The 21076-nt window shown below is 51.6% G+C and overlaps 3 protein-coding genes across 3 annotated transcripts; all 3 read left to right on the top strand.

Annotated features, from left to right (window-relative positions):
* Nucleotides 1-339: 339 nt before the first annotated feature.
* Nucleotides 340-1275, top strand: LOC102457638 (olfactory receptor 14A16-like). Its single transcript, XM_014575628.2, has one exon. It carries the CDS (start codon nucleotides 340-342, stop codon nucleotides 1273-1275), a length of 936 nt encoding a protein of 311 aa, XP_014431114.2.
* Nucleotides 1276-9024: 7749 nt separating this feature from the next.
* LOC106732301 (olfactory receptor 14A16-like) lies at nucleotides 9025-9960 on the top strand. Its single transcript, XM_014575627.2, has one exon. The coding sequence runs from the start codon at nucleotides 9025-9027 to the stop codon at nucleotides 9958-9960; it is 936 nt and encodes a 311-aa protein (XP_014431113.2).
* Nucleotides 9961-18563: 8603 nt separating this feature from the next.
* LOC102457381 (olfactory receptor 14J1-like) lies at nucleotides 18564-19529 on the top strand. The gene has a single exon (XM_075912156.1). The coding sequence runs from the start codon at nucleotides 18564-18566 to the stop codon at nucleotides 19527-19529; it is 966 nt and encodes a 321-aa protein (XP_075768271.1).
* The last annotated feature ends 1547 nt before the right edge of the window (nucleotides 19530-21076 follow it).

Genomic DNA, 21076 nt, shown 5'->3' with positions numbered 1-21076 from the left:
GTGCTCATGCGGTAGGTTCATGTCCAGGGTCACAGCTGGAGGTATGAGCCCACAGGAGTTCCTCTCAGTCACAGCCGTTTCATCCAGGCCCATCCTGAGCCTCCCCCAGATCTTCACAGGGGAAGTCGGATGCCGCTCCAGGGACTGTTCAGGAGCCAGGCCCAGAGACACCAGGTGGAAACTGACGGCCCCTCGGGAGGAGCTGGGACAGGTGGTGGGCATGGGGAACACCCACCGCATGAGAGGCTGGTGCGGGAATCCAGGCTGTTCCATGTCTCACTCTGATCCCCACCCCTTCTGTGTCCTCTGCAGGCACCACACACTGAACCGAGAAAGAAAATGTCCAACAGAAGCACCGTGACTGAGTTCCTGCTCCGGGGGTTCTCTGACGTCCGGGAGCTGCAGGTTTTGCACTTTGTGGTGTTTCTAGTGATGTACCTGGCAACCTTGGTGGGGAACCTTCTCATCATCTCAGCCATCATCCTTAACCATCATCTTCACACCCCCATGTACTTCTTCCTGGCAAACCTGTCCACCCTGGACCTCGGCTCCGTCTCAGTCACCATCCCCAAATCCATGGTCAACTCCCTCCTGGATACCAGGTCAATTTCCTACCCGGCCTGTGTTGCCCAAGTCTTTCTCTTTGTCGACTTCACATCAACTGATTTTGCCCTTCTCACCATCATGGCCTACGACCGACATGTCGCCATCTGCCACCCGCTGCACTACGAGAGAGTGATGAACAGGAGAGCCTGTGTCCACATGGCCATTAGTGCCTGGATCGCTGCTAGTGTCTACTCTGCCATCCACACTGGGAACACCTTCACGTTACCCTTCTGCCAATCCAATGTCATCGACCAGTTCTTCTGTGATATCCCCCAGCTCCTCAAGCTGGCCTGCTCCGACTCCTACCGCAGTGAAATTGGGGTTATTGGCTTTAGTGTCTTGTTATCTTTAACCTGCTTTCTATTCATCATTGTGTCTTACGTCCAGATCTTCAGAGCGGTGCTGAGAATCCCCTCGGAGCAGGGCCGGCACAGAGCCTTCTCCACCTGCCTCCCCCACCTCGCTGTGGTCTCCTTATTCCTTTGCACTGGGTTCTTTGGCTACCTGAAGCCCCCCTCCAGTGCTCTGTCAGGCCTGGATCTGGCAGTGGGTGTCCTCTACGCCGTGGTGCCTCCCATGATGAACCCCGTCATCTACAGCCTGAGGAACAAGGAGCTCAAAGCTGCCCTGAAGAAACTCTTTGTGGGGAGGTTATTCTCCAAGAATTGAAACGTCCTTCATTGGTTCTTGACTGTGATTTCCCCCTGTTTCTCCTTCTGATCATCTGGTCACCAAATAGCATCAATGAGGCCGCAAGGTGCAATCGGTTCATGAAGTAGGAAGATCCAGACTAAGCCCATTGAATGAATCCTAGTTATTTAAGGAAGGATCATTCCAGTGTGAATGAGATCAGAGTCTGTGTGTGTTTCCATAAATCCTTCCACACATCTGAGTATCATTTTATAAATTTACACTTGCAGACCCTGCATCCATCCCGAGCCCCGTGCACTGAACCTCAACAGGCAAAGCTACGTCCTAGCGAACGTCATGACGTCTCCATCTCCTCTCCTGTTTTGATGCATCCCCGGATGCTTGGGAAATGGGAGGTTTGAGTTTTGTTGGCTGGATGGTTTCTTTTTTTGTTTTCTGTGGGTTGGTTCCTTTGCTGATTTGTTCCAGGTGGCATTGTGGGGAGTAGGAGTTTGGAAGGTTGGACTATGTCTGATCCAAGAGGGGTGTCGATTCTTCATTGTTTCAAGGTACCATCTCCTCCTTGCTTGCCTGGGATTTTTGGAGGGCTGAGAAAATTTGCTTCTCAGAAGAATACAATTGTCAGACACGTAGAAGAACATAATTTGTTGGGCAAAAGTCAACATGGATTCTGCAAAGGGAAATCCTGTCTTACTAATCTATTAGAGTTCTTTGAAGGGGTCAACAAACCTATGGAGAAGGGGGATCCAGTAGTTATAGTATACTGAGATTTCCAAAGGTGCTTGTGTAAATTTGGTTGTCATGGGTTAAGAGGGAAGATCCTTTCATGGATTGAGAACTGGTTAAAAGACCGGAAACAAAGGGGAGGAATAAATAGTTAAATTTCAGAATGGGGAGGTGTAACTAGTCCAAGGGTCAGTCCTAGGACCAATCCTACTCAACTTATTCATAAACGATCTAGGGAAAGGGGTAAGCAGTGAGGTGGCAAAGTTTGATCATAGTCAAGTTTGTTCAAGATTGTCAAGATAGAAGCTGACTGTGAAGAATTTCAAAAAGATCTCACCAAACTGAGTAACTGGGCAACAAAACGGCAAATGAAATTTAATGTGGGTAAGTGTAAAGTAATGCACATTGGGAAAAATCCCCCCAACTAGACATACAATATAATGGGGGCTAATTTAGCCACAGCTGATCAGGAAAGAGATCTGGGAGTTATCATGGATAGTTCTCTGAAAATGTCCATGCAGTGTGCAGCGGCAGTCAAAAAAGCAAATTGGTTGCTAGTGTACGCAGGAGATGAACTGCTGCTCGCTATCAGCCAGCTAAAAGGAGGGGTGGGTGTGCCCACGACAGGGCTACGTCAAGACTGGCATGATTTTCCGGAAATGCTTTTAACGGAAAAGTTTTCCGTTAAAAGCATTTTCGGAAAAGCGTGTCTAGATTGGCACGGACGGTTACCCGCAAAAGCACTTTTTGCAGAAAAGTGTCCATGGCCAATCTAGACGCTCTTTTCCGCAAAAAAGCCCCGATCGCCATTTTCGCAATCGGGGCTTTTTTGCGGAAAACAAATCTGAGCTGTCTACACTGGCCCTTTTGCGCAAAAGGGACTTTTGCCCGAACGGGAGCAGCATAGTATTTCCGCAAGAAGCAGGAAGTCAGTGCTTTTGCAGAAATTCAAGCGGCCAGTGTAGCCAGCTGGCAAGTTCTTCCAGGAAAGTGGCTGATTTTCCAGAAAATCTGGCCAGTCTAGACACAGCCCAGTTGTTTAGCTCTGCACGGTAATTAACTGTTAACTGTTGACATGTAAATACAGCTCAGGAGAGAATCCGAGGTGTGGCTATGGAAATCCCATTCAGCCAGGGCTGATGGAGGGTCAGTGTTGGAATGGAATGTGGAGAATTGTAAATAATTTGGGGCTGTTGTGGGGGTCACTAATCATGCTACCCCGAAACGTGGGAACTGTAAAACATGCCACCAGTGCTTGCAGGAGAGACACCACCATCGTGGGAAGAGGTCTCGGAAGAACAAGCCTCCCCCCTTCCAGAGTTGAGTGAACAGAGCTGGGGGAAAGAGTTAAAGGGCTTGAGTCAGCCTGTGGCACACCTGCCGAGTGTGAGCTCTAAGACTGGCCCAGCCTGCACCTTTCCCCCTTTGTTTTAAGGACAGACCTCAGCAGACTCCCTGAGGAGCCTTTTCTTTTGCTAGTCCAGTGAAAGCTGGATTCATTTGGCAGTCCAGCTGGTGGCTAAAGAGCTGAAATCACTGGTTTGGCTGAGAGCCAGACCCATTGCAGCCAGTGAAGTGGCAGCCACCAGAGGCGTGGCGTAGAGCGGCGGCAGGTGAGGAGTGGCCACCAGAGGCGTGGCGTAGAGCGGCGGCAGGTGAGGAGTGGCCACCAGAGGCGTGGCGTAGAGCGGCGGCAGGCGAGGAGTGGCCACCAGAGGCGTGGCGTAGAGCGGCGGCAGGTGAGGAGTGGCCACCAGAGGCGTGGCGTAGAGCGGCGGCAGGCGAGGAGTGGCCACCAGAGGCGTGGCGTAGAGCGGCGGCAGGCGAGGAGTGGCCACCAGAGGCGTGGCGTAGAGCGGCGGCAGGTGAGGAGTGGCCACCAGAGGCGTGGCATAGAGCGGTGGCAGGCGAGGAGTGGCCACCAGAGGCGTGGCGTAGAGCGGCGGCAGGCGAGGAGTGGCCACCAGAGGCGTGGCGTAGAGCGGCGGCAGGTGAGGAGTGGCCATCAGTGGCGTGGCGTAGAGCGGCGGCAGGCGAGGAGTGGCCATCAGTGGCGTGGCGTAGAGCGGCGGCAGGCGAGGAGTGGCCATCAGCGGCGTGGCGTAGAGCGGCGGCAGGTGAGGAGCAGCCATCAGCGGCATGGCGTAGAGCGGCGGCAGGCGAGGAGTGGCCATCAGTGGCGTGGCGTAGAGCGGCGGCAGGCGAGGAGTGGCCATCAGTGGTGTGGCGTGGAGCGGCGGCAGGCGAGGAGTGGCCATCAGTGGTGTGGCGTAGAGCGGCGGCAGGCGAGGAGCGGCGACCAGCGGTGTGGCATGGAGCGGCAGGTGAGGAGCGGCAGCAGGTGCCCAGCGGAGCATTCAGTGGCGTGGGATGAGACAGCTGGTGGAGCGTGGCGGAGTTTTGTATCCCCCTATCTATCCCTCCACCCCCATTTCTACCCAGGTTGGGAGGTGAAACCTTGCAGGTGAACTTTGGGGCTCTGGGTGGCACGGTCCAGGGACAGAGACCTTTGGGGTGTCAGACACTTTGGACTTCGGGCGATTCTTGGCTGTGGGGGGAGCTTAGCTCATGTTTGGGTTCTGAACTCTGTTTGTGGTGTTTTCCCCAAGTTAATGCCGTATGACTTCTCTCTCTGTTTCATTAAATGTTTCTTTCCTACACTCAGACTCAGTGCTTGCGAGTGGGAAGCATTGCCTCTCAGAGACACCCAGGGGTGCGTGAATTTCCCAGATTACTGGGTGGGGGCTTGAGCCGGTTCTATGTGAGATGGACCCCAAGATATTGAACCCAGCCCTGGTTACTGCCAGGCCTACCCGGCAGAAGGGTTACACTAGGTATTATTAAAAAAGGGATTGAAAATAAGACAAAGAATATCTCACTGCCCATATATAAAATGACGGTATGCCCACATCTTGAATACTGCGTAACGATGTGGTCTCCTCACCTCAAAAAAGATATTTTGGCCTTGGAAAAAGGTTCAGAAAAGAGCAACTCAAATGATTAGGGATTTGGAACGGGTCCCCTATGAGGAGAGGCTAAAGATCCTGGGACTTTTCAGTTTAGAGAAGAGGAGGCTGAGGGGGGATATGAGAGAGAGATATAAAATCATGAGTGGTGTGGAGAGGGTAAATAAAGAAAAGTTATTTATTAGTTCCCATGATATAAAAACTAGAGGACACAAAATGAAAATAATGGGCAGCTGGTTTAAAACGAATAAAAGAAAGTTCTTCTACACACAGCGCACAGTCAACCTGTGGAACTCCTTGCCAGAGGAGGCTGTGAAGGCTAGGACTATAAGAGAGATTAAAACAGAGCTAGATAGATTCATAGAGGTTAGGTCCATAAAAGGTTATTAGCCAACAGGTAGGAATGCTGCCCCTGGCCAGTGTCTGTCAAAGGCTGGAGAAGGATGGCAGGAGACAAATTGCTTGGCCATTGTCTTTGGCCCACCTCCTCTAGGGCAACTAACATTGGTCGCTGTCGGCAGACAGGACACGGGGCTGGATGGACCTTCGGTCTAACTCCGTCTGGCCGCTCTCATGTTCCCCCGGCGAGGATGAATCGGGTAAAAGTCTGCGTGGGAGGGAGGGACGTTCCTAGTCCCACTCACACAGCGATGCGATAGCGGATGGGACGGCCCGGCGCTAGCTCAGATGTGGGAGGGGACCTAGAGCCACGTCTAGGAATGAATAAACACCGGGCCACTCCTGTCCGGCGGGAGGAGCTACAGGAAGAGGAAGCTCTGGAGATGTCTCCTTCAGACACATACAGGCTGGGGAAGAAAACCAAAGATGTGTCCCAGCAGTTCTTGCTGCCTCCTCCTGCTGTCTGATATTTCTTCAGCTATTGCTCCGATGGTACTGGATACGGGGGAGAGCGGCTGGTCACTCGACCTACGGCGGAGGGAAGAGCTGCGGGGACCACCCGTGGCAGGGCCTGTTCAGAAATCCCTGCCGGTGGCCACAGTAGGCGTGGTTGGGAAGGACGGTCCTTGGAGGGGGCAGCCAGGGGACTCCTCACCAGGAGAGGGGCCATTTCACGGGGAGACCTGAGGGCCCAGACGTGCAGTTCTAACCGGGCAACCCCGAGAGTTGGGATTCAGCCTTTCACTTGGAAGGGTGGTTTGGATTTGGCCACAGGGGCTGAGCCACACAAGCATTTCAGTGAGTCTAGATCGTGGAGATGGGGTGGGGGGGTTAATCATGGAATCACAGAATCCCAGGGCTGGCAGAGACCTCAGAAGTCATCGAGTCCAGCCCCCTGCCCAAAGCAGGACCAACCCAACTCAATCATCCCAGCCAGGGCTTGGTCAAGCCAGGACTTCATCACCCCTAGGGATGGGGATTCCACCCCCACCCTAGGAAACCCAGCCCAGTGCTTCCCCACCCGCCTAGGGAAATAGTTTTTCCTAATATCCAACCTAGACCTCTCCCACTGCAACTTGAGACCATTGCTCCTTGTTCTGCCATCTGCCCCCACTGAGAACAGCCTCTCTCCATCCTCTTTGGAACCCCCTTCCGGAAGTTGAAGGCCGCTATCAAATCCCCCCTCACTCTTCTCTTCTGCAGACCAAACAACCCCAAATCCCTCAGCCTCTCCTCATAGGTCATGTGCTCCAGCACCCGAATCATTTTGGTTGCCCTCCGCTGGACCCTCCCCAGTGCGTCCCCATCCTTTCTGTAGTGGGGAGCCCAGAACTGGACACAACACTCCAGATGTGGCCTCACCAGAGCTGAATAAAGAGGAACCATCACTTCTCTAGATCTGCTGGCAATGCTCCTCCTAAGGCAACCTAATATTCCATTAGCCTTTTTGGCTACAAGGGCGCCGTGTTGACTCACATCCAGCTTCTCATCCCCTGTAATAAATGTTAAGTAATGCCCATTGGAAAAAAATCACAACTAGGTGCACAATGTGATGGGGACTAATTTGGCTACAAGTACTCAAGAGAGATTTTGGACTCATTGTGGAGAGTTCTGTGAAAACATCCACTCCGTGTGCAGTGGCATCCGAAAAGCAAATAGAATGTGAGGAATCATTAAAAAAGAGTCAAGAAAAAGGGTCCATCCTTGGCCATTAAACAGTTCACTCTGGTGATGAACCCCCTGGGGAATCGGTGCAGGCGGGGGAGGAACGTTTCTCTCTAGCGCCGACTCCCAGGCACAGACTCCTTCCCGGGCCAGTTCCCGGCTGATGGGGATAAATGTCACCCCCCCCCCCCCGAGCTCCCAAGGCCACCGGCCCCCTCTGGGCACAGGCTCCGTGGCGCTCTCTGGGTCAACTCCACTTGGGATCCTGCCCTGAGCTGCCAGCCTGTCGCCTCCGGCCCCAATGTCACTGGGGCCAGCCCCGAGCCGGTGCCCCTGGTGGCTGCTCCCCAGAGCTGATAATGCAATGCGGGAGGGCGGAGGGGGTGGCAGCTCACTCAGAGATAATTAGGCAGCGTTAACGAAGCACCAGGCTGCTCCAGGCAGGGAAGGGACCGGAGCCCTCGTCTGCTCTAGGCCAGGCCAGGCTGGGACTATCCATCGAATCCAGCCCAGCCAGGGACGGGGTCTGAGGCCAGGACAGGTCAGGACCAGCTCCAGAGCCGGGAAGAGTTTTCCTTCCTGCATCCCTGTGACTGCCCCCTCCGACCCAGCCTGTCCGCAGGGGCACAGGGTCCCTGTCTGCCAGGGACCGCCAGAGTCCCAGCCACGCCGGGAGACACGGCCGATGGACAAAGCAGAGACGGGGCAGAACAGACGGACACGGAGAAGGGCCAGGAGTGAGGAACCAGGACTGGTAAATGCCTCCCACGCCAGGACACCTCCCCACGACCGGCCCGGTGAGTTTGGCGATGAGATGGGTGGGCGGGTTAAGATGCTGGGAACATGGAGGAACGGCCGTGCCATCTCACCCCCGGGGCAGGGCGGATAGTTCTGTTACCCCGCTGGGAAACAACCGGGCTTTCCATAGACATTGTGAAACCCAGTCCCCTTTGGTCTCCTGCCTTGAAACGCTGCCGGCATCCGCGGAAAAGTGCAGAACGCTCAGGAAAAACGTGGCTGAAACGTACGACCCGATGTCTTCCCTTTCCCGATGTCACTAGCGTGTTCCTAACGGAACAGACGCCTCCCAGGAAAACGGGCCACAGGAAAGCCCCTTTCCTTTGAAGTAATTTCAGGAGGACGATACAGGCCCCTCCGGCACTAGGACATTTCACTTGAAGCCCGTGAGGGCACATGACTATTGCCCACCAGTGGCGCCGTGTTGAGCCCATTCTGTTTGCTTCTGTTTCAAAGCAACCCTGTCAGGCTGCTCGATCTTGGAGCGTGCAGCTAAGTTGCAGTCCCACCGCGGATGTATCAGCCACCTCAGACCTTTCCAGCCGGGCACAGGGGTTGAAAACCCACAGCCAAGGACTGTGCGTCTTGACTCTGCCCGAGAACACGGAGAAGGCCAACGCTGTTAGCACCTAGACCTCCTCTTCCATGTCGGTGTCCTCTGTGCCTCCCTGCTGCCGGTGACGCACCCGCTGCCGGCAGGGGCACAGTGCGGACACACGATGAGGCAAAGCCCGTCCCCACAGGGCTTGCCAGACTAAACACAAGGCGGAGCAAGGGAAGAGGGGAAACTGAGGCAGAGGGCGGGGTAGTGACTGGCCCACATTCACACAGCAGCTCCGTGTTTCACGTCCAAGGTCACAGCTGGCGGGTCGAGCCCAGAGGGGGTTTGTCTCCGCCAGAGCTGTTGTGTTGGGATGTGACTTGGCTCCTTGCCCCAACAGCATTAAATCCAGCCTCGTCCTGAGCCAGCCCCTGATCTGCACAGGGGCAAACGGAGGCAGCACCATGGACTGTAGTGGAGCCAGGCCAATAGACACCCGTATGGTCACTCTCCACCCTCAGTGAGTAGCAGGGACAGGGACAGGGCATGGTGGACACCCACAGCATGAGAGGTGGCCAAGGGGAATCAGGGCCGTTCCATGTATCAACCTAATCCCCACCCCTATCTGTGTCCTTCCCTCTGCAGCCGTCACACCACCTGCTGAAGAAGAAAATGCCGAACAAAACCACCGTGACCGAGTTCCTGCTCTGGGGGTTCTCTGACGTCCAAGAGCTACAGGTGTTGTACTTTGTGGTGTTTCTAGTGATGTACCTGGCAGCCCTAATGGGGAACCTTCTCATCATCTCAGCCGTCATCCTTGACCACTGTCTACACACCCCCATGTACTTCTTCCTGGCAAACCTGTCCATCCTGGACCTCGGCTCCATCTCCGTCACCGTCCCCAAGTCCCTGGTCAACTCCCTCCTGGACACCAGAGTGATTTCCTATCCTGCCTGTGTCACCCAAGTCTTTCTCTTTGTTGTCTTCACATCAACTGATCTTGCCCTTCTCACTGTCATGGCCTACGACCGACATGTCGCCATCTGTCACCCGCTGCACTACGAGCGAGTGATGAACAGGAGAGCCTGTGTCCACATGGCTGCCAGTGCCTGGATCGCTGGTATTGTCAACTCTGCGCTGCACACCGGGAACACCTTCACGTTAACCTTCTGCCAGGCCAACGTTGTCAGCCAGTTCTTCTGTGAAATCCCCCAGCTCCTCAAGCTGGTCTGCTCCGACTCCTACCACAGTGAAGTTGGGGTCATCGCCTTCAGTGTGTTTTTAGGTTTAATCTGCTTTGTTTTTATTATTGTGTCTTATGTTCAGATCTTCAGAGCGGTGCTGAGAATCCCCTCGGAGCAGGGCCGGCACAAAGCCTTCTCCACCTGCCTCCCCCACCTCGCTGTGGTCTCCTTGTTCCTTTGCACTGGGTCCTTTGCCTACCTGAAACCCGCCTCCACCTCTCAGTCAGGACTGGATCTGGCGGTGGGTGTCCTCTACGCCGTGGTGCCTCCCATGCTGAACCCCGTCATCTACAGCCTGAGGAACAAGGAGCTCAAAGCTGCCCTGAAGAAACTCTTTGTGGGGAGGTTATTCTCCAAGGATTGAAACGTCCTTCATTGGTCCTTGACTGTGATTTCCCCTCTGTGATTATTTCTAATCAGCTGGTCACCAAATACCTCCAAGGAGACCGCAAGGTGCAATCCATTCATGAGGTAGAAAGATCCAGACTAAGCCCATTGAATGAAATCCTAGCTAGTTAGAGAGAGATCTCGCTGGTGTGAATGAGATCAGAGTCAATGTGAGTTTTCATAGATCCTTCCACACATCTAAGTATCATTTCATAAATTTACACTTGCAGACCCTGCACCCTACCCGAGCCCAATGCACCGAACCTCAACAGCCAAAGCTACATCCTAGTGAACATCATGACATCTCTGTCTCCTCCTGTTTTGGTGGAAAACTGGTGCCTGCGGAATGGGAGGTTTGGCTTGTGTTGCCTTAGACATGTCTTCCTTGTTCTGTTTCAGTTTGTTTATTGCTTGGTTCATTTGCTGATTTCTTCCAGGTGGCTTTACAGAGGGTCAGAGTTCGGGAGGTTGGAATATGCTTGATCCGAATGATGGTGTCAATTGACCATTGATTTGAGGTGCCATCTTTTCCTTTCTTGGATGGGATTGTCTGGAGGTGAAGTTTTCTTTTCCCCAGTAAGGATGAATTGGAAAAAAGTCTCTGTGTGTGGTTGGGAAGTTCCTAGTCTCCCCTCCCCACACACATACACATTTCTGTGAATGTGGATGGGACTGTGATGCACTATTGCAGATGTGGGAGGGTAGCAGGAGCCACATATATTAATGCATAAACATTGCTCTGCTGGAGACCTGTAGGAAAAGGAAGTTCTGGGGATATCTCCTTCAGACATTTTGAGGCCGGGTAATAAAGCCGAATGTTTGTCCCACCAGACTGTTGTTGTCTCCAATTTTCTCAGATGTTGCGTCTGGTTTTCTGTGTGGCCACCAAATTGTACCGGACATGGGGGAGACCGGCTGGGCACTCGACCTACGGCTGAGGGAAGAGCTGCAGGGACCATATATGGAAGGGCCTGGGGAGAAATCCCTGTTGATGGTCACAGTCGGTGTGGTAGGAAAGGACCCCACTATAGAGGGAGGCAACCCGGCGATTCCACACTAATAGAGGGGCCGGTTCCAGGCTGAGGGCCCAGAGACGGGTCCGAGGTGCAGGTGTAACCTGGTAACCCCAACAACTGGGATTCAACCATTCCCTTGCATAGGTTGATTTGGATTTGGCCAACGGTGTCCGAACCACACAAGCATCTGACTGTTCCAGATGTTATCCAGCTTTAGCCAACCCCTCTCAGGTTCTGAATTGACTGGGTGCATCAACAGGACCGTAGATTCAAAGTTGCTTTCAAAATATTTCATCAGTGCGTTGCTGAAGATTATAAAATCCCAGCCCTAAAAAACCGTCGTACCCACCCCTGTGGGACACCAGTTTCATACTGCGTAGGGCCCCGTACATCCTACAAACCGCCCTGTCCCAACATGTTCATACCACGATGGCTCACGCAACCCAACGAGAGAGGAATGCGAAGCCAGACCAGGCTTGGAGAATGACACCTGAAACTTCATACTTCATGCAAAGTGAACACGGGTGGGCAAGGGTTTCCCAACTGTGATTAACTTTAAACAGGAGAGAAGCCCAATCGATGACTAAATTAAATGAATGCTCAAGCTTTTTGCTTTTGATTGGGGGTGTGAATGGGATATTCGAGTAGCACATCTCCATGAGGTCAGGGCGGGGTTGTATTTGGCTCACTCAAACCACTACCGATTAGACGGGCATTTCAACCTGGCTCATCACACGGGCAATGTACAAGCAAATCCGTGGGTACATGCTTGTGTCTTTAAAAGGGCTTGATTCCCAGAGTGGAAAAGATTTTTAAACTGAATCAGCTCAAAAGAAAACATTACAAAAACAGTGTCAGAAAAATGTGTATTATAATGGGGACTTCAGTAGAGGCTCCAAACTTCACAATCCTGCAATCAAGGAATAAAGTTATGCTGGTTTAAAATTACTCCTACTACTACTACTAATAATTACAATAATTATAATAATAATGAAAAGGGAAGTTCATAGTAATTAATATTCAGAAGTTAGGAGTTATTCAAGTGGATCTGGAAGAACCAAGAAACAAATAGAAAGGTATGGTCAGCTGAAATAAAGACAATGAGAAGACGTTATTAAAGAATATTAGGACCAAAGAGGATCCTAAGAACACCATAGGTCCATTACTAGGTGGAAACCACAAAATGATTAGTGATAATGCAGAAAAGGTAGAGATATAGAATAAATATTTCTGTTCTGTTTTGGCAGGGACCGTTTGACGTAGGCATATTATGTGGTATGCTCCCCATTTCTGTAGTATGCCAAGTATATGTTAAAAACAAGTACTGAAATAACGTCGATAAGTATGGCAGGGTAAGTTGCGTCCAAGTGTTTGAAGAGAGCTGACTGGGGAGCTCATAATTAAATGAGCAGAGTTAACATTTATTTTTAATACATTTTGAACACCAGAGATGTTCCAGAAGAGGAGAAGAAAGCTGATGTTGGGTCAATCCTTACAAGGGTTAAATAGAATGACGAGGGTCATTTTAACTCCGTCAGTCTGACATTGACTCCGGACAAGGCAAGGCAAGGGTAGAGGCTGATACAGGCCTCGATTAATAAAGGAAGATACTATAATTAATACTGATCAACAGGAATTAGTGGAAAATAGATCCTGCCATTTTTATAGAGATTCCAAGTTTGGTTGATAAAGGCAATAGACTTCTACAAGGCCTTTGTCTGGGTGTCACATGATAATTTGATTAAAAAAAAAGACTCGAAAGATGTAAAATGCACATGGCACCCAGTAACTGGCTTAAAAGCTGACACACAGAGCGGTCACTAAAAGGGCTTTCACTGAATGGACGTTTCTCTAGTGGGGTCCCTGAGGAATAAGCACTTAGCCATTTTCTGCTTAACCTTTTATTGATAATCTGGAAGAAACATAAAAAGAGAAGAAAGGAAATCATACCCAATAGGCTACGTCTAGACTGCCATGATTTTCCGCAAATGCTTTTAACGGAAAAGTTTTCCGTTAAAAGCATTTTCGGAAAAGAGCATCTAGATTGGCACGGACGCTTTTCCGCAAAAGCACTTTTTGTGGAAAAGCGTCTGTGCCAATCTAGACGCGCTTTTCCGCAAAAAAAGCCCTGATCGCCATTTTCACGAGCTGTCTACACTGGCCCTTTTGCACAAAAGGACTTTTGCCCGAACAGGAGCAGCATAGTATTTCTGCAAGAAGCACTGATTTCTTCCATGAGATCATTAGTGTTCTTGTGAAAATTCGAATAGCCAGTGTAGAAAAACTTGCCGTCTAGACACAGCCATAATGTTTGTGCATGACAGAAAAGTTGGGGGACCAGTAAATAATGACGAGAGCTGGGTGCCCAAAAGAAAGGATCGGGCCCATTTTCACAGGGTACATCTAGACTACAGGGTTTTGTCGACAGAAGTTTTGTCAACAGATACTGTTGACAAAGCTTCTGTCGACAAAGAGCGTCTAGACTACAACCAGCTCTGTCGACAAAGCAAGCTGCTTTGTTGACATAACAGTGTGGACGCAAAGGCTAGTTTAGATGCAATAATGCCTTCTATCGACAGAACTCTGTCGACAAAAGGCGTTATTCCTCGTAAAATGAGGTTTACCAGCATCGACAAAACTGCTGAGTTCTGTCGACGTAATGTCGACAGAACTCAGCGGTAGTGTAGACGCAGGTTTAGTTTTGTCGACAAAAGTCCACTTTTGTCGACAAAACCCTGTAGTCTAGACACACCCACAATGTCGGAGGAAATTTCTGAGGAACCCAACCAAAATTGTGAGGAGACGTCAAAGCAGACTTGGGATCATCCCGTAATGGAAATTTCTTCCTCCCCTTTTAGGCCTCAGTCTTGAAATTTGCCCCTCCCTGCCCTCTGTAGATTTCTGCCTTCCTGGGAATGCCTTTCGAGGGCAGGCTCTCAAACTTTTGGCAGACCACTGACTATATCAGCAGAGAGACACCTGGTGGACATGTCGTCTCTCCTTGGTGATCTCCTCAACTTCCTCTCCTCCCCGACACAAATGTAGACCATCCTCACAGCCCAACCAAGTTCACCCAACATCCCAACGTCAACCGGCTGCCTACTCTTTGGTTCCAATGAACAGGCAGAGAAAAGAGATTGGAATTATCATTAATGAGACCCAGCCATAGCTCCATTTGCAAAGAAGGTCAAGAACCAGAGGTGGTGCAAATCAGCAGCAGCTCCGGTGAGGTTCGGTTTCCCTTTGGGCAGGGGGTTGGACTCCCTGACTCCTGAGGTCTCTGCCAGCCCTGGGATCTATGATTCAGTGTCAGGTCTTTGGGGAGCCTTAGGGCCAGATCCCCAGGTAACAGAAATCCAAGCAGCTCCATTGACACCCAAGGAGGAACCTGCAGCTTGCCCAGAACTCAATGGGACTGGATCAGTTGACACCAGTTTAGGACGTGGAGTTTTTCTCCAGCTGCTTCTTAGTGGCCATCATCAAAACATGGGCCAGCCTGTGGGGTCCTCTGGGGGCTGCATCCCATGAGCATCTAGTGCAGCCCCAAGAGGAAGGATTTAAGCCTTGGCTTGACCAAGCCCTGGCTGGGATGATTGCGATGGGTTGGTCCTGCCTTGGGCCGAGGGCTGGACTCGGTGACTCCTGAGGTCTCTGCCAGCCCTGGGATTCCAGGAACGCAGGAGACCAAACGTCTCTGCTCCCCCAGAGCAGGTTCTGTGGGGCTCAGGGAGGCCCAGGCTGCTCCAGGCCAGCCGGGGCTGTCGGGCCACCGGGCTCTGAGCTGCAGCAGGTCACATCTCTGCTCCCCACACAGAGTTCATGCTGCAACCTCCTTCCTCCCCTTTGGGCTTCAGCCCGGCTCTGTCTGCAGCCAGGCTCCTCCCAGGGCCGCTGCCATCGTGGGGCACATGGGGCGGTTCCCCTCAGGGGCTGAGGGGTGGCGGGAGCAGCGTTGCAGGCGGTTTGCTGCGGGGGTGAGATCTCTCCGCCCTGGAGACCGGAGTCGGCTATTTAGCCCCAGAACAAGCTGGGCCCCTGTTTGCAGCGAGCGCCAGATGGGAGCCGTTTCAGAGCAGGGGGGATTTCTCCTCTTTACTCCATCGCCTCTCGGAGAAGCCTGCCCGAGGAGGAGCCGGGAGCGGCCGACTGTGGGGCGGGTCCCTGCCTGCCAGGAACTGCAGAGACCCAGCAACTCACAGACATGCTGGAGAGACACAGCAACCGTGATGGGGCATCGCTGGTCAGTCCATGGCTAGGAGTGACTGAGAATCCCAGCAGTGAAATAGATCCCAGGCTGGGGACCGCACGGTGAGTGTGTGACTTCCGCTAACCCCGCTGAGGGGTGCTTAGCTCGGGGCGATTTCATACTGGACTCGATTGCAAAGGGAACGCGGCAGGACTGGTCACTTCACAAATGAAAACATTTAGAGCTTCGTAGGAGGGGTTATTTTTCTTCCCCCAGTGGAGAACAGGGGACCTTGTCACAGCAATTGTGTGAAACCCAAACTGATTTGGGAACATCTCCATGTCACCCTTCCGCCAGTCCAAAGACCCCCAACAGTTTTCGTTGAATGAGAACCGGCCCAGGGCAGATAAATTGTGGAACCCTGAATAATTTTCATTGAACTGAGGAAAAAAATGTTTTAAATGTTTATAATTTTCTAAGACGTGTCTTGTGTTTCAAAATGAGTAGTTCTGTGGCACCTTAGAGACTAAGATAGATAGATAGATAGATAGATAGATAGATAGATAGATAGATAGATAGATAGATAGATAGATAGATAGATAGATGGATGGATGGGGTGTATGGAGATAGAGAGAGAGAGAGAGAGAGAGAGAGGGGGGGGGTGTATGGGGATAGATAGATAGATAGATAGATAGATAGATAGATAGATAGATAGATAGATAGATAGATAGATAGATAGATAGATAGATAGATAGATAGATAGATAGATAGATAGATAGATAGACAGACAGACAGACAGACAGACAGACAGACTACAGGGTTTTTTGGAAAAAAAAAGTGGTCTTTTTTCAAAAAATCTTCCCCTGCCTCTAGACTGCTGCTGGTTACTGCCAAAAAATTAGAAAGAACATGGCAGTTTTTTCGACTGCTGAAAACCTTGTTTTACGAGGAAGAATGCCTTCTTTTGAAAGTGCTGTTTCAAAAAAAGGCGCTATGTAATGCAAACTGTGCTTTTTCAAAAGAGAGCATCCAGACTGCCGGGGTGCTCTCTCTCAAAAAATGCGTCTTGCTTTTTTGAAAGTACTGGTTGTAGTCTAGATGCTCATTTCCGAAATAGGCTTGCAGTCTAGACGTAGCCTTAGGTGCCACAGGACCACACGTTGTTTCTAAAGTTACAGAGGAACACGACTGCCCCTCGGAAACTTGTGGTTCAAGAATCAGGCGTTTCCCAGGAAAATGTCTTCAGCTAAAACCTGAGAACTCCTCTGAAATAATATGGACGCGATCCCCCAAACTGGAAAGTGAGGGAGAAGTCAGGGTGGAAACGTTCATATGGTCCAATAATATTGAAATCGGAACCCATCACGCTATACAACCAAGAGTATTGCCCTTTCAAAGGGACACCCGTTGGGTGGTAAAACTGACAAGCAGCAAAGAGGGCAGCTCACCGCACAGGTAATTAACATCCAGGTGTGTTGACTGGAAAAGAGCGAATGGAAGTCCCTGGCCACCATCTATCTCTTTTAGCCCAGCCTGTGGACACAGCGGAGCTCGGTGGGTTTAGCATCGACATCTCTTGCGTTACCCCATCTCATTTGTTCCGCACGCTGTTAATGGGGCACTGATCATGCACATACTAAGAGTCAAAGAGTGCTTCCGTGGCACCACAGAGTGCGTCTCGACTACAGGGTTTTGTCAACAAAACTGTACCTGCATCTACACTGCTGCCGAATTCTGTTGACATAATGTCGACAGAACCCTGCAGTTTTGTCGATGGCGGTAAACCTCATTCTACGAGGAAAAATGCATTTTGTCAACAGAGTTCTGTCAACAGAAGGCGTTATTGCATCTACACTGTGCTTTGAATCTACACTCTTATGTCCACAAAATGGCTTGGATGGTGTCTAGATGCTCTTTGTCAATAGAGTCTTTGTTGACAGTATCTGTCGACAAAGCCTCTGTCGACAAAAGCCTGTAGTCTAGACACACCCTTAAAGACTAACCAAAATATAGAGATGGGGTCATGAACTTTCGTAAGCAAAACCTACTTCCTCAGGTGAATGGGAGTGGAAATGAGAGAAGCCAAGAGATCTATAGAACAACAGAAGCAGTCCCTGTCCATTGTAGGACCCATGTTACTGTGGCTAATTAAGTGGGCTGGATGTGTCTTAGACTTGGCTTTTGATGTGGAAATGTGGTTGTTAAAGGCAGGAGTCGAATGCACTGACTAGGTCATGTCCTGACCAGGTAGTGGTGTCAAAACTGTCAATATATTCCAGTTCTGTAGCCCCTCTCTGTACTTGGCTGGTGACTTTCCTTTGTAGAATAGGCGACTTTTAAATCCAGGACTGAGTGCCCAGGCAGGTTAAAATGTTCCCCTACAGGTTTCTGTGCGTTCCTATTCCTGACGTCAGATGTGTTTCTATTGCTCCTTTGATGGAGAGACTGGTTTGGCCAATGCACACGGCCGAGGGGCATTGCTGGCACTTGCTGGCATAGATCACATTGGGGGATGTGCAGTTGCCTGAGCCCCTGATGTGGTAGCTGACGTGGTGAGGAGCCGTGATGGGGTCACTTGTGTAGATGTGTGGGCAGAGTTGGCAATGGGGTTTATTGCCGGGCTGGGTGAGTACGATGGAGGTGTGCTGTGTGGTTGCTGGACTGAATTTGCTTCAGGCTGGGGAGTGTCTGCAGGCGAGGACTGGCCTGTCCCCAAGGCCTGTCGGGCGGATGGGGGCTGGTTTTCCAGGTCAGGTTGCATATTGTCAACGATGCACTGGAGGGGTTTGAGCTGGGGGCTTCGTCGGGGATGACCAGAGATGTTCTGTTCTGTTTCTCCTCGGGCCTGTCCTCAGACCCACGGCCCTGCACAGGCAGGCAGCGGCTGAGGTAAATGACACAGCAGAGAGGTCGCCGAGTGATGTTACTAGCTCGTGCGACCAGACGTCCTGGTGCCCAAGGCATCCTTAGGGCTTAACCCCGTCCTGCCCGCGCTGGCGCCAGGGGAGAGGAGGTTGCTGGGTTATCTTGGTGGCCAGCAGCAACCTGGAGGTCTGAGCTGCCTTCAACACTGTGCGGGCAGGAAGGGACAAGAGGAGTCCAACCACAGGGCAGAGGTGGCGGGTGGAGGAGAGATGAGCCCGATTATCCCTTCTCCCCCCACCACTCTTCCTCTGTGGCTGGGTCTGCGCCCAGCCCTTCTCGGCACATTGTCGAGTAGCCAGACCAATTGACACCCCTGTGGCAACTCACCACTCCTGGTGACTGCTAGAGAGGAGTGCCGTGTGCCTCTGGGACTCACACTCAGTCTCCAGCTCTCATCCCTACCCCGACTCTGCCCTTCTCTCCGCAGCCATTACACGATGTGCTGAAAAGAAAATGTCCAACGGAAGCACCGTGACTGAGTTCCTTCTCCTCGGATTCTCTGACGTCCGGGAGCTGCAGATTTTGCACGCTGTGATCTTTCTATTGATTTACCTGGCGGCCCTGGTGGGGAACCTTCTCATCATCTCAGCCATCGTCCTCGACCACCGTCTGCACTCCCCCATGTACTTCTTCCTGGTGAATCTGTCCATCCTAGACCTCAGCTCCATCTCTGTCACCATCCCCAACTCTATGGCCAACTCCCTCCTGGACACCAGAGTAATTTCTTACCCAGCCTGTGTCGCCCAAGTCTTTCTATTTTTAACCTTCACTTCAACTGATCTTGCCTTACTCACCATCATGGCCTACGACCGACACGTCGCCATCTGCAAGCCCCTGCACTATGAACGGGTGATGAACAGGAGAGCCTTTGTCCACATGGCTGCTGGTGCCTGGATCGCTGGTATTGTCAACTCTGCCGTGCACAATGGGAACACCTTCCGGTTACCCTTCTGCCAGTCCAACGTCATCGACCAGTTCTTCTGTGATATCCCCCAGCTCCTCAAGCTGGCCTGCTCCGACTCGGACCTCATTGACGTTGGGCTTATTGCCTTTGGTGTGCTTTTAGGTTTACACTGCTTTGTTTTCATTCTTGTGTCTTATGTTCAGATCTTCAGAGCGGTGCTGAGAATCCCCTCGGAGCAGGGCCGGCACAAAGCCTTCTCCACCTGCCTCCCCCACCTCGCTGTGGTCTCCTTGTTTCTTTTCATGGCCGCGTTTGCCTACCTGAAACCCATCTCCAGCTCAGCATCTAATCTGGATCTCGTGGTGGGTGTCCTCTATGCCGTGGTGCCTCCCACGCTGAATCCGGTCATCTACAGCCTGAGGAACCAGGAGATCAAAACAGCCCTGAAGAAGCTGATGGGGTGTGTCACGTTGCTGAATTGGAGGGAAGCAGCCAGATCGCTGCTGCACCCCTAGGTGGGGGTGTTGGCCCCAGAAATTGGTATGGGGGGAGCCATGTGGGGTATTGAATGGGAGATTATTGTTTGTTGATCTTATGTACGCTATTTATGTGAGTGTATAATGTCTATGTGTGTAGGTAGGAATCTGTAATCTGTGTGGAAGCTGAATATTTCTGTGAATGTGTTTGAGCATTGCTATGGACAGGCTGAGTAGTGAAGCCCTGTGGAACAATGGCCCTTGATGGCCCAAAGACACACCTAAAGCATGAGGGCGGAGACCCAAGAGCTGCCAGCAGAGAGAGGCTGAGGACCAGGTGACCGGCTGAGACCAGAAGAGGCGAGGAAGGAGGTATAAAGAGGCCATGTGGTCAATGCCATTTTGTTCTCAGCTCAGCACTTCATCCCAGAGGCAGCATTGCAGGGATTGAAGAGCCCGGAAGACCTGTGGACCCATCCTGATCGTAGGATGTGCAATAAGGGCTTTTAAACCAGCAGCTGCAACATCTCTGCTAGAGCCTGCACTGAGAACTGGGAGATTCGGTGCATGTAACGTACTGTACTTTAATAACCTTACTCTCATGCTTTTCTTTCTTGTAATAATAAACCTTTAGATATAGATTCTAAAGGATTGGCCCAGCGTGATTTGTGGGTAAGATCCAGAGGGTAAATTGACCAGGGATCTGTGGCTGGTTTCTTGGAACCGGACTGAACTTGTTCGGGGTAGGTGGGATTGGGTGCTAGGACCCCCCACCTGTGTATAGGCCCGGGGCCATCTGGGGCACGGATATTGCTGCGGTGTCGGAGGGGTTTTGCTCGGGAGGCTTCAGGCAGGCTGCTGAAGCGCTCTGTGGGACTGGTTTGTGGCCTGTTTGGAGAGGTCACCAGTCTGGAGGCTGTAAGAAGCCCCGGATTTGAGCAATTCGCTCTGAGCGGACGCCCTCAGCTGTGCCCAGACACGGCCCGGTCCGTCACAGGGTGGAGGTTAATCTTCATGAAGTGAAATGTCCTTTAGTGCTTGTGATTGCAGCCTCAGCTTCTTTATTCAATGCGGACTATTGCTGCTGAACTTCCATGGGTTAATTTAAAATTACACCAGTGTAAATGGGAGCAGAATGTGCTTCTCCTACACCTCAGTCTAGATACACACCTGTCCCTCTCTCGCAGGGGTTTAATAGCACAGTGGCACAACACAAATCAACAGGGTGCCCTTGTGGTCAGTAAGCCCAACGGCCTATTGGGGTGCATTAGGAGGAGCATGGCCAGCAGATCTAGAGAAGTGATGATTCCCCTTTATTCGGCGCTGGGGAGGCCACATCAGGAGAATTGTATCCAGTTCTGGGGCCCCCACTACAGAAAGGACGTGGATGCACTGGAGTCCGGTGTACGGCAATGAAAATGATTAGGGGGCTGGAGAACATGACTTCTGAGGAGAGGCTGAACAATTTGGGCTTATTTACTTTCCAGAAGAGAAGAGTGAGGGAGGATGTGAGAGCAGCCTTCAGCTACCTGCAGGGGGTTCCAAAGAGGTTGGAGAGAGGCTGTTCTCAGTGGTTCAGGTGGCAG

The sequence above is a fragment of the Pelodiscus sinensis genome, chromosome 30 (genome assembly GCF_049634645.1).
Source record: "Pelodiscus sinensis isolate JC-2024 chromosome 30, ASM4963464v1, whole genome shotgun sequence".
In the NCBI taxonomy this organism is placed as follows: Eukaryota; Metazoa; Chordata; order Testudines; family Trionychidae; genus Pelodiscus; species Pelodiscus sinensis.
Note: the sequence above shows the minus strand (reverse complement) of the source record. Positions and strands in the feature narration are given on the sequence as shown.

What these genes read in the sequence shown, in the direction of transcription:
- LOC102457381 (XM_075912156.1), top strand. Translation starts at nt 18,564, where the DNA reads ATGTCCAACGGAAGCACCGTGACTGAGTTCCTTCTCCTCGGATTCTCT.
- LOC106732301 (XM_014575627.2), top strand. Translation starts at nt 9,025, where the DNA reads ATGCCGAACAAAACCACCGTGACCGAGTTCCTGCTCTGGGGGTTCTCT.
- LOC102457638 (XM_014575628.2), top strand. Translation starts at nt 340, where the DNA reads ATGTCCAACAGAAGCACCGTGACTGAGTTCCTGCTCCGGGGGTTCTCT.